General features: G+C 37.2%; 3 protein-coding genes across 3 annotated transcripts; 2 read left to right on the forward strand and 1 right to left on the reverse strand.

Annotated features, from left to right (window-relative positions):
- Positions 1-7610: 7610 nt before the first annotated feature.
- LOC146719982 (uncharacterized) lies at positions 7611-9065 on the forward strand. Its single transcript, XM_085489333.1, is given in 2 exon segments — positions 7611-8329; positions 8332-9065. Coding segments are annotated over 2 exon segments (1107 nt in total). The 5' UTR covers positions 7611-7938; the 3' UTR covers positions 9048-9065.
- A 1209-nt stretch (positions 9066-10274) lies between these two features.
- Positions 10275-11789, forward strand: LOC146719983 (uncharacterized). The gene has a single exon (XM_085489335.1). The coding sequence runs from the start codon at positions 10322-10324 to the stop codon at positions 11663-11665; it is 1344 nt and encodes a 447-aa protein (XP_085345461.1). The 5' UTR covers positions 10275-10321; the 3' UTR covers positions 11666-11789.
- Positions 11790-12973: 1184 nt separating this feature from the next.
- Positions 12974-14699, reverse strand: LOC146719984 (uncharacterized; the record flags this gene model as incomplete). The annotated part of the gene is made up of 1 exon (XM_085489344.1): positions 12974-14699. A coding segment is annotated over one exon (714 nt), but the record flags the coding sequence as incomplete, so codon positions are not given.
- Positions 14700-15993: the final 1294 nt, after the last annotated feature.

Raw genomic sequence — 15993 nt, forward strand, 5'->3', positions numbered from 1 at the left:
TAAAATGTTAATACTTAGAAATATTTTTATTTTAAAAAACTATTTTAAAATATATCAATTTTCGCGAAAAATTAATTCTTCGGAACTGTATCTCTTGGTTTGAGATTACTAAGTTCCATATATAAATTAATCTCGAACTTACATATGGAGAAAATAGGCGAGAAAAATATAGGTCCGAAAAGTCGCTGAAGCGAGAATCCAACCCGCGAGAAATTCTCATTTGATTTTATTCACGCCTGGGCCTAATCAGGGCGTTATTTACTAACATCTATTAAAAAGGCAAATGAAAAATATAGGATCGAAAGGGTATGAATAGCTTTGTTGATAAGAGCAGTCGCCCGGAAAGTGAAAGACGCGGGTTCGATTCCCGCTTCAGCGACTTTTCCGGACCTATATTTTTCTCGCCTATTTTCTCCATATGTAAGTTCGAGATTAATTTATATATGGAACTTAGTAATCTCAAACCAAGAGATACAGTTCCAAAGAATTAATTTTTCGCGCTTGGGCTCTATTGGCCGATTTAAAATATCATATATTATTCTTAATATTGAGAGCCGATAAAAATATTTTTCATTTGATTATATCCATTTTCAATTTCCTATTTAAACGAGTGTTTAAAAAATATTTTGAATTTTGCGAAAATATTTTTTAATTTTTCAGATGAAAAAGGGTTTCATATGAAATAGTTGCATTTTCTATTTTAAATGGATTTAGATCCATTTTGCATTTATATGTCCGTTGATCAAATGATCAATAAACGCGTATTATACACAAAAAAAATTTTTTAGATATAAAATAGAGCATATAATAACTTCGCATTATATACACACAAAATAAAAAGTCGATTTTATTTTATTGATTTTCAATATTTATTTTTATAATACATAATTTATATAGTAATAGCACATAAGAAGCATAATAACGAACATTCGTTCTATGAATTAAATATATATATATATATGTAATTATTTTTATTATTTCTTTTTTTAGTATATAAACTTTCAGTCATCAAAAAAATAGTCGAACAAAATTTATTTTATTAGTTCTCTAACTACTACATATGCTATTGGGTATCTTTTAAATCTGTATTGCCAAAAATACATGTTCTCGCGATATTGTAATTTTTTTCTGTCTATCCGAGTGATAAGTATATCGCTCATTAATCCTTATTCAGATTGTAGATTTGTACTGATATTCATTAGAATTTGCTACAAAGAGAGAGAGAGAGAGAGAGAGAGAAAGAGAGAGAGAGACAAATATTATCAATGAGGTAACAAAAATCTCATATTCCGTGATTCATCGTAATTTCTTTAATCCAAAAAAACAGCAGATGGATTAAAAAAACAGGTATAAATTGAGAGAGAAAAATCAATATATATATTCTATAAAATCAAAGAGATTTAATTTCCCAAAATCCTATCGATTTTAAAATCACTTCGACCAAACTCTAATTAACTTATAAACAGCAAAAAATCTTATCAAAAAGTACCATATTTTGTGTTTACTTTATTGATATAGAATCATATCAATTTTTTAACGCTCGATAAAAGATATATGAAGGAAACAAGAAATTGTACAGTTAGAAATTTGGCTGCAGACAATTCTCTATCAAATTAAAATTGAATATTAGATTAGATATAAGGAATTTGGTCGAAATCATCCCTAATCTATACATTTTTCTCGAACACACGATTCATAAAATACATTTTTGAATGTAAATTAATAAAGGCGCCATATTTTCGAAAGTATCCTTATTTCATTCAAAATCATTGTAATCTTAAGTTCGAATACTTAATAGATTGAAAAATATTGCTTCATCGTGATGTGTATTCTTCGAAATTGTGTATCTATATTTTTGATATATGACAGTGTTGAAAAATATTACATATAATATACTTTGCAAAAGGGAAAAATGTACCTCAAAAGTCCGCATAATACAAAAAGTTATGCAAAGGATATACAGGGTGTCCCATAATTCGCGAATCACCTTTCATGAGCAGATAGAGCGTGTTAAACTGAATAGAAAATTCATGTATCATTTCGCGATATTCGCAATAATTATTAAGTTATTTATTAAAATATCTAAACGAATAAGCAGGTAGAAAGTATTATTTGATCGAGAGGCGGCGTCAATAATTATTGCGAATATCACAAAATGATACAGGACTTTTCTATTCAGTTTAACACGCTTTATCTGCCCATGAAAGATGATTCGCGAATTATGGGACACCCTGTATATTGTGATGGAAGAGGGGGGATATCTCTATATAAAACTCTATATGCACAATACACATATATACGTATTTAAAGAAGTAATTACGATCATCATGACAGTCGCAATTTTTTTTAACGTATTTATAATTTTTTTATATTTTATCTCATCTCCTGTCGCGAGTTGTATATACTTATAATTAAATTAATAGCAGGTATCTTGTATCGCCAGTGATGAATAAAATTAAAAATAACTGTGAGACGACCCAACTGGCTTAAATTGATTCTTATTATTAGTTTGATGTCATATACAAGAAAAGACAACGTTTCGACCTTAGGTTTAGGTCCTTATCAAGTCTAAAATTAAAATTAAAAAATACAATAGATGTACATACAAGCATTTCGATTTTTAAGAAAGCAAAGCGCAAACCAAGATTGTAATAACAAATTAAGACGTACCTTGCAAAATCTTTAGTACAATATATAATTAAGTTTTTTCATTTTACACATTTCAATATAAATACTGTGTCACGTAAAACGTTCAGTGTGGATGGTAAAGGCGAACTAAGTTAAACAGCTTTGATTATTCTATCATAGATCGGATTCAAATTCTCTGTGTCTTTCTGTAGGTTGATCGTGTTGTTAAATTTTTTTATAAAAAACATTTCAGCAATCTCTCTTTTCCTAGTGTTTGTTTCTCGATGTAAAATATTTAAGTTTGTCCATTCAAAGTCATGCGAAAAATCATTTGTATGTTTGCTAATAACATTTTGGTTGCTGACATGCATTTTTATATTATTCATGTGTTCTTTAATCCGAGTATTAAGGTGTCTTTTAGTTTGTCCAATGTATGTGACGTCACAGTCGTTGCAGTCAACTTTATAAACTATCTCGGTCATATCGGCTTTAGGTAATTTGTCTTTTCGGGGTTTAATAACAGTATCTAGTTTTTTTGGAATCGTATAAATAACACTTAAGCCTGTTTTCTTAATAGATCTCTCAATAGTCTCACTTAGGTTCTTAACATACGGCATTAAAATACAAGACGAAATATCAAATAATGATTTTTCGCATGACACACTTTAAATGGACAAACTTAAATATTTTACATCGAGAAACAAACACTAGGAAAAGAGAGATTGCTGAAATGTTTTTTATAAAAAAATTTAACAACACGATCAACCTACAGAAAGACACAGAGAATTTGAATCCGATCTATGATAGAATAATCAAAGCTGTTTAACTTAGTTCGCCTTTACCATCCATACTGAACGTTTTACGTGACACAGTATTTATATTGAAATGTGTAAAATGAAAAAACTTAATTATATATTGTACTAAAGATTTTGCAAGGTACGTCTTAATTTGTTATTACAATCTTGGTTTGCGCTTTGCTTTCTTAAAAATCGAAATGCTTGTATGTACATCTATTGTATTTTTTAATTTTAATTTTAGACTTGATAAGGACCTAAACCTAAGGTCGAAACGTTGTCTTTTCTTGTATATGACATCAAACTAATAATAAGAATCAATTTAAGCCAGTTGGGTCGTCTCACAGTTATTTTTAATTATAATTAAATATTGTTTCCTAATTTTTATATTATTCCTTTTTTTCCACTACAAAACTTTCGGGACTGCTGCTTCGAAATTATGTAATAATTATAAAAATTTTATTTTCTATGTAATAAATTAACTTATCGACTATATATTATATAAATACAGTTAAGTGAAAATATTTTGCAAAAGTATTTTTTCTGCTACATATACCTTATTATAAATTAAAAAAAAATGTAACATATTAAATTGTATATTTAGAGGTAATACATATATATAATTTTCAATTTATTTGTCATAAAATTATCTTAAAAACTACACGACATAAAAATAATTACTAAAATGTTAAGTCGATCCCTAGTCAATATAAAGTATTAAGAAAAAAAAATTGTTATCGCTCAAATGCCAAAACAAAGAGAATTATCTATAAGAAATAATGAAAAACAAAACAATTTTTTTTTCTTTCCCTTGCGCTAACATAATTTTGCGATAACGAGCTCTTTTTACAATTGTATTTATGCAATAATAAATTACTGCAGTCTTTGATATGATTCTATATCATCATTATGCGTTTTCTATATGAAGTTCTTCAAGAGATGTAGTCCTCAATTTCAAATCGCTCAAGAATGTCGATACAATTTTTATTCTTTTTGTTTTTCTTTTACGCGAGAATTTTTTTATCAATCATTAATCAATCTCTTAATAACGCATTTTTTGCATTGCATGAACAAAAAGTATTCAGTTTCGCGTTACAAACTCGTTCGCAATTCAAAAACATACACAGTGTCCCGAGATTTAACCGACAAATTGTTGGATATCTACAAACTGAAATAAGAAAAAAAACAAGTTTAACTAGAAATGCTTTATTACAAAGTTTAGGTTCAAACACCTTGTACCTATACCAGGTGAATCATTTAAAGTGTTACAAACTTATATCTCGGAAATGAAGCATTTTAGAGAAAAATGTTTGACTTTGGATAGTAATTTAAAGGTTACGTGAAGGTCACCTTCGATTTCTTAAATGGAACCCTTTGTTTTTATTACATATTCTTGTAGCTTATCACGAGAGCTTTCCAAAACACTCTAATAAAATATTTTTTTCATTAACTACTTTTTGAGTTATAAGGGTTTGAAGATAATAATTTTTTAACATAAAATGTAAAATAATTAGTAAAATATTCAGTTTTCGATAATCATATCTTAATACTTTTATGCACGGAATAATGGGACCAATTAATTGGTGTAAAGAAAATATATAGTGCTTTAGAAAGAATATTGTTTTAAATTGGATTTTGATAAAATCAAGGTGGTTTTCTTATACGTTGTAGCTTTTATGACCTGCTAAACAAAAAATGTAAGAGGCTCAAAGATAAATAATAGACAGTGACTGATTTACAGGGAATAAAACACGAAACACTCGAGTTATTTAACTGACTGTGTAGCTCAATAACTTCATTATTTAACTTTGAGGCTATTACATCTTTTGTTCAGCAGGTCATGAGCTACATTACAACATATATAAGAAAACTGATCCAATCGAAATTCAATTTCACATAGATTTCTTTCACAGGTTTCTTTGTACTGTATGAATACACTATAATCAAAAAGTTTAAGACCAAAGTAATAAATAAAGATCACAAAAAAAAATACAAAATAAAAATTATACATTGAAATATGACGTTCCGCTTGTTGTTTCTTTTTTTTACTAATAGCTAAAAGATCATATTATAACACCAGAAAAGTAAAAATAGTTTGCATTATAAAGATATTCATCTATAGTCAGTGTGGTCAATTACTTAACAACCTTGTTTTTAATTTGCATTACTTTTTGGGCAAAAATGATAAATCAAATTTATAAATTTTTTTGGTCTTAAACTATTTGACGGTAGTGTATGTTCCGTAATTACATCGAATCAAAAGCTTATATTATCGCGCAGGGACGACATTTTGAAATGTGTTACGAAATTATTTCGTTAATGTTCTCTGCAATGAAAAATCCGTTGTGGCTATTTGTTTATAACTTTGTAATAAAGCATTTCTAACGAATTTCATATATTTTTTTGTTAATTCTACTCGTAGAATTGTTCCCACAATTTGCCGGTTAAATCCCGGAACACCCTGTAGATTTTATATGTATCTCCGCATTTTCTCGTTGAACGGAGTGTAGAAAATTATTTTTTATTAATTATTAATAAATTATTGAATATATTTTTATTAATATACAGATTATACTATATTTATTATAATGGTGAAATATGTAAATAAATACGATTCGTTCAAGCAAAAAAATTCCTCTCGCGCAATATATTTAGTACCGTATAACCACTTAATACGTAAGTACGTTTTTGCTTTTGAATAATCAGAAGTTACATATATATACGAATATATATATTGATTTGTTCTTTTTTTATGACGTGTGTGTGTACAAAGTTAAACTGTGAAGGCAATGTCAAGCTTACGAGTATAAGATGTACAAACGAGCTTTTCCTTCACGTAACTGCTGCCCCCGATCATCAAATGTTTATATTGTACCGGAAGACGGTGTTGTAATATATTGCAAAGATAGTAAAATATTTGAAAGAAAGTATTATTTCCTATATCCAATTCCGCAAAACTGCGGAGAAAACGTGGAAATTTTACAAAATTTTCATCAAGAAGTTAAATCGAAGTTAAAAAAAAATTAAATTAAAAATAACGTATTATTATCGCTATACAGAATGTTTCAGAAATAGATGAAAACTTCTAGAGCATATTCAGATGTAACATGTAACATGGAATGTCATAAACTATAATAATATGTGAAAGGTCTCAAGTTCGAATCCAGTTTGAACTAAAAATACCCCCATATGCTGGTTTAGAAAAAAGAATTGTGGAAGAATAAAGAATGTATATATTTATTTTAAGAACAAAATTTTTAATTTTATGAAATAAATTATTTAAATTCTATTATTTAATTTTTATTACATAATTATATTAAATTAAGTTGTTTTGTCATAAAAACTTATAAATGTTATAAAATAAGTCTGCTACTTTTTACTATTCATTATCATAAATATTACATTGCAATGTAATGTTTCATTGCAATATTACAAAAAGCGGACCTACTTGTTGCAGCAATCTTCGTAGGAATGATGCAGCAATATTTCGTAATCAATATGCAATATTGCAATGTTTCAATGTAAGGTCTATGCAGTGTTTCTGCCATTTTTCGGTGCTGTAAATAGTTTGGAGAGAAAAAAAAGAGAGAGATCCCACACAGCACAAAACATTTCAGAGACCTTCGCAAAATTTATTCAAAAATGTTTCATATACGTGTTAAAACGTTAAATACGTGAAAATGTCCGCTATTTTGTCACAAATATATTTATGAAAAGTAGAGATACTATGAGAGTTCTAACTCAGGGGCAATGAGGGGGGTGCGGGGCGGGGGGGGGAATCGGGGGCGAGGGGGGTGACGTCACGCGGGGGAGGGGGTCTTATCAGTAGATAAGCTTATCTTTTGTTTATAAACATATCAGATAACCTGATAAGGGGATCATGTTACCTGATATATTTATAAACAAGATAAGATAAGGGGATCATGTTACCTGATATATTTATAAACAAGATAAGATAAGATAAGCGGCGTCTTTGAGCGGTATTAAAGTTTTCATAAACAAGATAAGATAAAAATTCTGCGAATGGCTGCCGCAAAATCCAAGCTTGGATCCCGAGCGCCGACAATCAGGGGGGGGGGGGGGGGTTGCGTTTCTTCTCCTTATACGTTATCTGTATATTTCTAAGAAATATAATCAAATTCTAAGAAGGGCCACCGCTTGGCATACGCCGACAATCAAGAGGGTTGATCCGCACAGGTTGCGACATGTCAATCCGATCCGGCATGTCAATCCGATCCGACGGGGTAAAATTTATCTATGTATTTCTAAGAATTATCAGCGATATCTAAATTTTCTCCGAAGATATCACACAAATATTTCTCACGAATTAAACAATTGCATCATCATCCCCACGAACAAAGGGTTGATCGGGGATATATAATGAGGACCGATGCCGCTGCCGGGCCATAGTACCACTGGCGAGCGCATGCTTCATTCGAGGTGCAAGAAAAAAAAAAGTTTAGTGTGCAAAGAAGTTTTTTTGTAATAAGTGTGAAAAAGTGAATTTTTTACAAAAATGGAGAACGTTGAGCGCGACCTGTTGGAGCGTTCCCGCCAAGTTGCTAACTTGGGCGAATATTTCGGATGGCTGCAAGAGTGCGAAGAATTTATCGAAGAGCTGGAAGAACGCAGCCGTGCCAAGCGTCCGCGTCCCTCGATTGGACATAGACAATCTCTGGTGGCGAGAATAGCGCGACTCGAGGGTGCGAAGGTGCGCTTGCAGAGACAGTATGTCGGTGAATCCATGTTTAGTGGTGGAGCCATGCCTAGTGGCGGCGGCGGCGGCAATAACGCGCAAAGACTCGTTTGGCGCGAAATCGATACGGCGTTCGATAGCCGTATACTGACCGGTGCGGTAAGTAACGCAGACTATATCGAACCGCGTCAATTTTTGGAAAATGCCAAAGACATATAGTCGAGAACGTGGAGAATGTGCTGCAAAGACACATCAGTGTAAAAGTGAACACTGTTTTCAACGGTGAATTTGTGTCCGGTGACAAGCGTGCCAATAAAAGTATTAATACGAGAAACTTTGAACTCTTTCGCACGTCCGATGTACGCGAGTGGTACGAGCGCCGCGTAATCGAGCCCACGCTAGCATCGCTAGAAGAGTTCCAGGAACGCGATAGCGGCTGGGCATTGTCGCGGATAATAGATTTGACAGTGAATGTAAATAAGTACAATCCAATGCGCGCGGGATGTCATGTCAAATTACCGCAAAAAATTGTAACAAAGAGAGCGGTGGTTAATGTGCAATCAGCGGACAATGCGTGTTTCGCATGGTCGGTGGTGGCCGCTCTTTACCCTGCCGAAATAAACACGGGTCGAGAATCCTCTTATCCACATTACACAACAGTGCTGAATCTCCAAAACATTGAGTTTCCAGTGACTGTGAATCAAATTAAAAAGTTTGAACTTGCAAACGACATTTCCGTGAATGTGTACATCATCGAGAACGAGAACATCGTCCCGTTGCGTCTTTCGGAAAAAAAGAAGGACAGGCACGTCAATCTGCTGTACGTGGAGGATGAACACGGGCATTTCGCGTGCATAAAAAATCTGTCTCGTCTCGTGAGCTCGCAACTGAGCAAACACACTGGTCAAAAATTTATTTGCGATCGGTAAGTATATAGTAAACTTAAATTATATTTAAAATATTTCTAATTAAATTTTTTATTTTTTACAGATGCCTACATTATTTCTATTCTGAGGACCAGTTGCAGGCGCATATGGAAGATTGCGGGAAACTGAACGACTGCGCTATCCGGTTGCCGAGCGACAAGGACAAGTGGCTCAGCTTCGACAACTACACGAGGAAGGAGCGGCTGCCGTTTGTAGTGTACGCCGACCTCGAGTGTGTTTTGGCAAAGACCGAAGATGCCAAAAATCATCAACACCATCAAGTGTTCAGCATCACATACTATGTACAGTGTTCGTACGACAGTTCGTTGTCCGCGTACAATTCCCGCCGTAGTGTCGATTGCGTCGCGTGGTTCGCCGAACAGCTTAAAAATTTAGCAATCCGCGTAAAAAATATTTTAACGACCAATGTCCCCATGGTAAATTTAACGCCTGACGAGTGGTTAAAATTTCGCACCGCGACGCATTGTCACATTTGTGAAAAACCGTTTGATGAAGACGATACACGAGTCCGCGATCATTGCCACCTCACCGGGCGGTACAGGGGTCCCGCGCACTCAAATTGTAACTTAAATTACAAAGAATCATTTTGTATTCCTATAGTCTTTCACAATCTGTCCGGCTACGACGCGCATTTCATTATCGAGGACATAGCCACAGCGTTCGAAGGGGAAATCGAATTATTGCCGATAACAAAGGAAAAATACATTTCATTCTCGAAGACTGTTAAATTGACACAAGATAATAATTCGAAAAATTATATTAAATTACGGTTCATAGACTCATATAAATTTCTCAGCGCTAGTCTCGACAAATTAGCGTCATTTTTGGATAAAGATAAACTAAAAATTTTACATTCGGAATATCAAAATTTAACTAGTGAAAAATTCAATTTATTGACACGAAAGGGTGTCTTTCCATACGAATACATTGACTGCGTGGACAGATTACAAGACACACGTTTACCGCCGCGCGACTCATTTTACAGTTCCCTGACCGGCGACACAGTATCCAAGAGTGATTACGCGCACGCCGAGACCGTCTGGAGCCGATTCTCCCTTCGAACGCTAGGCGAATATAGCGATTTATATTTAAAAATTGATGTCTTGTTATTAGCCGATATATTTGAGAATTTTCGCGACAGTTGTATAAAAAGTTACGGACTCGATCCCGCGTATTATTATACTCTCCCCGGATATACATGGAACGCCATGTTAAAACATACAAATATAAAATTTGAATTATTAACAGACATTGACATGGTAATGTTTGTCGAACGAGGTATACGCGGCGGCCTTAGTCAATGTTCAGGCCGATACGCACAGGCTAATAACAAGTACATGCAATCGTACGACCCATCGAAACCCTCATCGTACCTAATGTATTTCGATGTAAATAATTTGTACGGATGGGCAATGTGTCAACCATTGCCATATGCCGATTTTCGGTGGGTCGACGATATATCGAATTTTGACGTATCATCTATCGCGTTCGATTCGCCTATAGGCTATGTTCTCGAAGTAGATTTAGAGTATCCGCGGCATCTTCATGACGCGCACATTGACCTACCGTTTTGCCCGACGCGCGATAAGCCGCCCGGCAAGCGGGAGTATAAACTCCTCGCAACGCTTTACGATAAGAAGCGCTACGTAATACACTATCGTAATCTACAGCAGTGCACGCGCCACGGGCTACGCATAACAAAAATATATCGCATACTACAATTCACGCAGTCAGCGTGGCTTCAAAAATACATCGAACTCAACACACAGTTTAGAACACGAGCGAAAAACGATTTTGAAAAAAATTTATATAAATTGATGAATAATGCGGTATTTGGCAAGACGATGGAAAATGTGCGCAATCATGTTGATGTAAAATTATTAACAAAATGGGACGGACGGTACGGTGCGGAGGCAATGATCGCGAAACCAAATTTTCATAGTACTAGCATATTTTCGGAAAAATTAGTTGCAATTGAATTACGCAAACTTGAAGTTAAAATCTACAAACCAATCTACGTCGGCATGTGCATACTCGACATATCAAAAGTATGTCTTTATGAATTTCATCACGAATACATGTCACCGCTCTATCGTGACAATTGTAGAGTAATGTACACCGACACGGACAGTTTAATATATCAAATTAAATGTCAGGATGTCTATGAAAATTTGAAACGCGATATCGCTCGATTCGATACCAGCGACTACGCCGCGAATAATGCGTACGGTATACCGCTCGCGAATAAAAAGGTGCCGGGTCTGATGAAAGATGAGAATAACGGCGCGATAATGACCGAATTCGTCGGGCTTAGAGCAAAAATGTATGCTTTGCGGGTGGATGGTAAAAAGGACACTAAAAAGGCAAAAGGTGTCAAAAGTAACGTCGTAGCGCGTAGTATAACATTCGACGATTATACGCGTTGCCTTAATGACGAGATTGAAATGACGCGTCAACAGTCATGTATAAGATCGAAATTGCATAAAGTGTATACCATCAGCGAGACGAAAATTGCTCTAAGTCCCTACGACGACAAGCGGTATGTCGTACCTGATTCGACCGACACCTTGCCGTGGGGACATTATCGAATACCATTGTAAATAAATTATATTGTAAGGACGTATTAATGAGAATTATATATATTTTGTTATATATTTCATATATTTCATATGTTATACAATATATATATTGTTATACAATGATTGAATAAAATACATTAAATAACATTGTTTTTATGTATCCAAGAGTTGTGCGAACTGTCGAATCCCAGCCATTTCACATAAACCTCGTCACCCCTCCTGCGCAGTATTTTCTCCACGAGGTACACATCCGGATAATTTGCACTATGCAGCTCATGCTCGTAAAACGCTCCAGCGATAGATGTCTTGCGATAATCCTCAAGTAGATATGTTACGGGATTAGTATGCTGCACTTTAACAATCTTAAACACCTCGGTTGTCCAATTTGGCGTGTATCCCTTCTCGAAAAGTTGTTTGTACTTGCTGACGCGTACCTGATCACCTACTTTGAACTTTGCCGGGCCCGCGATTTTTACACGATTGTACACGGTAGCCAAGAGTCTTTCGGCGATCGCGGGGGTAACGTCGGCGGGTCGCATACCAATCGTTCGATGCTTGCGTCCGTTGTAATCTGATACGAGACGTGGCAGCATGTCGAACCACTTGTAAGTACCATTCAGCGTAAACATCTTCCACATATCGTTCTTTAGTGTGCGATTGAATCGCTCGACGACCGACGCCTTCAATATCGAATATGTAGAATAGTGATTAATGTCATGTCTTCGCATAAGTCGTTGCACATCGGCGTTGTAAAATTCCTTTCCGTTATCAGTTTGCATGTTTTTCGGGCATCTCTTGCTATCCCGAATTATCTTGGCGATTGCGTCAGCTGTCTCGCTTCCTCCTTTACTCTTGAGTGGTACAGCCCACGCATACTTGCTCAACACATCGATGATGGTGAGTATGTAGTGGTAACCTCTGTTAAAACGGGAGTATGGACGCATCTCGACAATGTCGGCTTGCCACAAATCATCGTATCCTCGCACTATGACATGTCTTCGAGGAAAATTTTTTCTCGCTGACGCGTGCAACTCGTTTACCAACTGCCGTCTCTCCAAACTATGTTGCTCGTTGTTATTTTCACTATTCATTCTCGTTCTTTTGCGTTCTTTCGGGTTCGTGCCTCGTTGTTTCGGGTTTTTTCGGGTTAAATTCTCGTTGTTTCGGGTTTTTTCGGGTTCGTGCCTCGTTGTTTCGGGTTCGTGCCTCGTTGTTTCGGGTTCTTTCGGGTTCTTTCGGGTTTGTGCCTTGTTCTTTTGGGTTCGTGCCTCGTTGTTTCGGGTTCGCGCCTCGTTCTTTTGCGTTCTTTCGGGTTTTTTTTGGGTTAGATTCTCGTTCTTTCGGGTTCGTGCCTCGTTGTTTTGGGTTCTTTTGCGTTTGTGCCTTGTTCTTTTGGGTTAGATTCTCGTTCTTTCGGGTTCGTGCCTCGTTGTTTCGGGGTTCGTGCCTTGTTGTTTCGGTGTTTTTTCACGTTCGTACCACGTTGTTTCGGGTTCTTTCACGTTCGTTTACTCACGTCTTTGGCCCATTCGAAAATCGTTCCTGACTCGATCACAGCCTCGTCCCAAGTCGTTTCTGATACGTTCGTAGCCCGCCTTGGCCCGTTCGCAGCCGTCCCTGACCTGTTCGCAACCCTTACTGAGTTGTTGATAGCCTTTTATGTAACCTTTAAGGACTTGTTCGTAGCCTCGTTCGCAACCCTGTTTGACATGATCGTAACCTCGATCGTAGCGGTCGCGTTCACCACCGTTTCCAGGTCGTTCACTGCTGCTTCCGGGTCGTTCACTGCTGCTTCCAGGTCGGTCACTGATGCCACTCATTGTTGTTTGGTAGCACGCTAATAATCCTTCGTAGCTGTTCAACAATTGTTTGCAACCACTCGAGAATCCTTTCTAGACGTTTCACAACTGTTTGATAGACGTTTCTGAGCCAACCGCTCATTAGATGTCTGAGGTAGTGTTTGGCGCACGCAGAAGCTCTTTTATCGCAGTTTCCAACGCTCGTACATCCTTCTCTAACGCAGCCAGCTTCTCATCTGACTCTTTCTGTTGGATCATCAATGTTTTAAAGCACTCTTCCAGGTACAATTTGTTGACGACATCGGTATCCGCCTCAGGTTGCGCTACACGGCGAATCTTGCGCGATCTCGCGTCATAATCTGCAGCGACGCGATGCAGAGCGTTTTTGCGCACGCATTTTCTAATCAATCTATACCATTGATCGTTTGTGCCAGGGGTTGCATCATTTCTCCTCTCGAATAATCCAAATTTATTGATAGACATTTTTTCAATGCTTTGTAAAGTGTCACACGATGAACTGAATAGATTGTCGGGAACCTTGTTTAATTTATAATAATGCCCGCTTCCCGCAGTTCCTCGATAATTGACAAGATCTCGTTGTCATGCGCGTTGTTGCCAGCTTGGTGCGAAGCATCGAGCAATCGTAGGCGATCCACTAGCTCGTTGGGGTCGTCCCAGTGCACGTAATCAATCTTATTGTTGGTTAGCGTCATAGCGCGAGGCATTCCCATGCCAGATTTTGGGTCGTCCGATTCCACCCGCGTCAACGGTGCGATTATATATTTGTACTTGTCCCCCTTGCTACTCTTCACACGGCCTTGCACATCAAAATTGCGTTTATGCGCATTTGTCGCCAATAATATGCGCTTGTATTTTTGCAAATCATCCTCCTGGTAATCAGGTCTTTTCTTGAAGATCAACTCGTACAATCCGGGCGTTCCAATATACCGCGTGTCGCCTATGATTATATTGTCATCTTTGTCAATCGCGAATCGCTTGCTGCCGAGCCGCATTTCATTTTCGCCGAAGTAGACTCCGTATACATTATCAATTTCTTTCTTCTCATCAGCACCGAGGAGAGCGTCCATATACTTTTGTCCTAATGGCCCCCAATCCTTTCGCATCATTTGTCGACCTTCCAACGATCTTAACCAGTGTCGAAAGGATATTTCGGGCGGGTTACGCGTGGTTTCGAAAACATTTTCGTCTACGAGTGTTTTGGGTATCACAGGTTGTGCGTTTTTCGGTGTAGATGTTCACGGCACGCCGCGTCCAATGGGTTGACACCTTGATCACCTCTAGCCAATCGCTTTTCCAAACGAGTTCCCGGGCCGCAAAATTGATAGCCGGGAATATGAAGCTCGACCGGAAGTGCGTTTATCGCACGATTTAATACACCTGTGCCTATTTTCGTTGACATCCGTTGCAATCTCTAGACGATACTGAGCAAAGCGCGAGTCCGCGCAGCTATAAATAGGCGGACGTTGGAGGTCAAATCGGGAGTGAGAAAATGAAATTCGTGCGACAACCTCTGACGATACGAGTGATGAATTACGACGACAGAGTACGCTGCAGCGTGAACGAAGGTGTGCGCAAACACGGTACGATGCTACCGACAACTATACGCGCGATCGTTTGCGGCCCCTCAAACTGCGGTAAAACCAACGTGTTGATAAGCCTGCTGGAAAGTCCGCACGGTGTGCGTTTCGAGAACGTGTACGTGTACTCTAAATCGCTGCAACAGCCGAAATATCGCTATTTGGAAGATTTATTGACGCCGATTGACGAAATCGGCTACTTTACATTCTCAAATAACAGTGACGTCATTCCACCGAGCAAGGCTTATCCAAATTCAATTTTTGTCTTTGATGACGTGGCATGCGACAAGCAAGATACGATAAGAGAGTACTTCTCAATGGGGCGCCACTCGAACATCGACTGCTTCTATCTCTGTCAGACATACGCGAGAATACCGAAACATCTTATACGCGACAACGCGAACCTGCTAATCCTATTTAAACAGGACGCTACCAATTTGAAGCACGTGTACAACGATCATGTGAATACCGACATGTCGTATGAGGATTTCGGGGAGTTATGTCATACATGTTGGCAACAAAAGTATGGATTTTTAGTGATAGACAAGGACAGCTCGCTTACGAACGGGCGATACAGAAAAGGATTTAACGAGTTCGCGATACCGCAGAGCCATTAGTCGTCGACAGCACTCTCTAGAGTTTAGGATGGCTGATAATATTCGCGAGCGTGAAAAGGTTGCCAAGGAGATTGTGAAGACGGCCGAATCGATCCGCAAGAAACACCGCGCTCTGAAGACCGGAAAGATCGATGATGATATCGCCGTCAAGACTCACTTTAAACCTATTATCGAGCCGCTACAAAAGATTGTCGACAACGCGACGATTTCGGTGAAAAACGAGCCTAACACCGACGACGACGACGGTGTGAAGATCGAGACACGGTATGAGGGGGAAACACCGAAAAAGAGTAAACATAAAACCATCAAGCGATATAAAGAGGAGGAGGAGGAGA

This window comes from Nylanderia fulva, unplaced genomic scaffold, assembly GCF_048542155.1.
Source record: "Nylanderia fulva isolate GAGA-0341 unplaced genomic scaffold, ASM4854215v1 Scaffold80, whole genome shotgun sequence".
Lineage (NCBI taxonomy): Eukaryota > Metazoa > Arthropoda > Insecta > Hymenoptera > Formicidae > Nylanderia > Nylanderia fulva.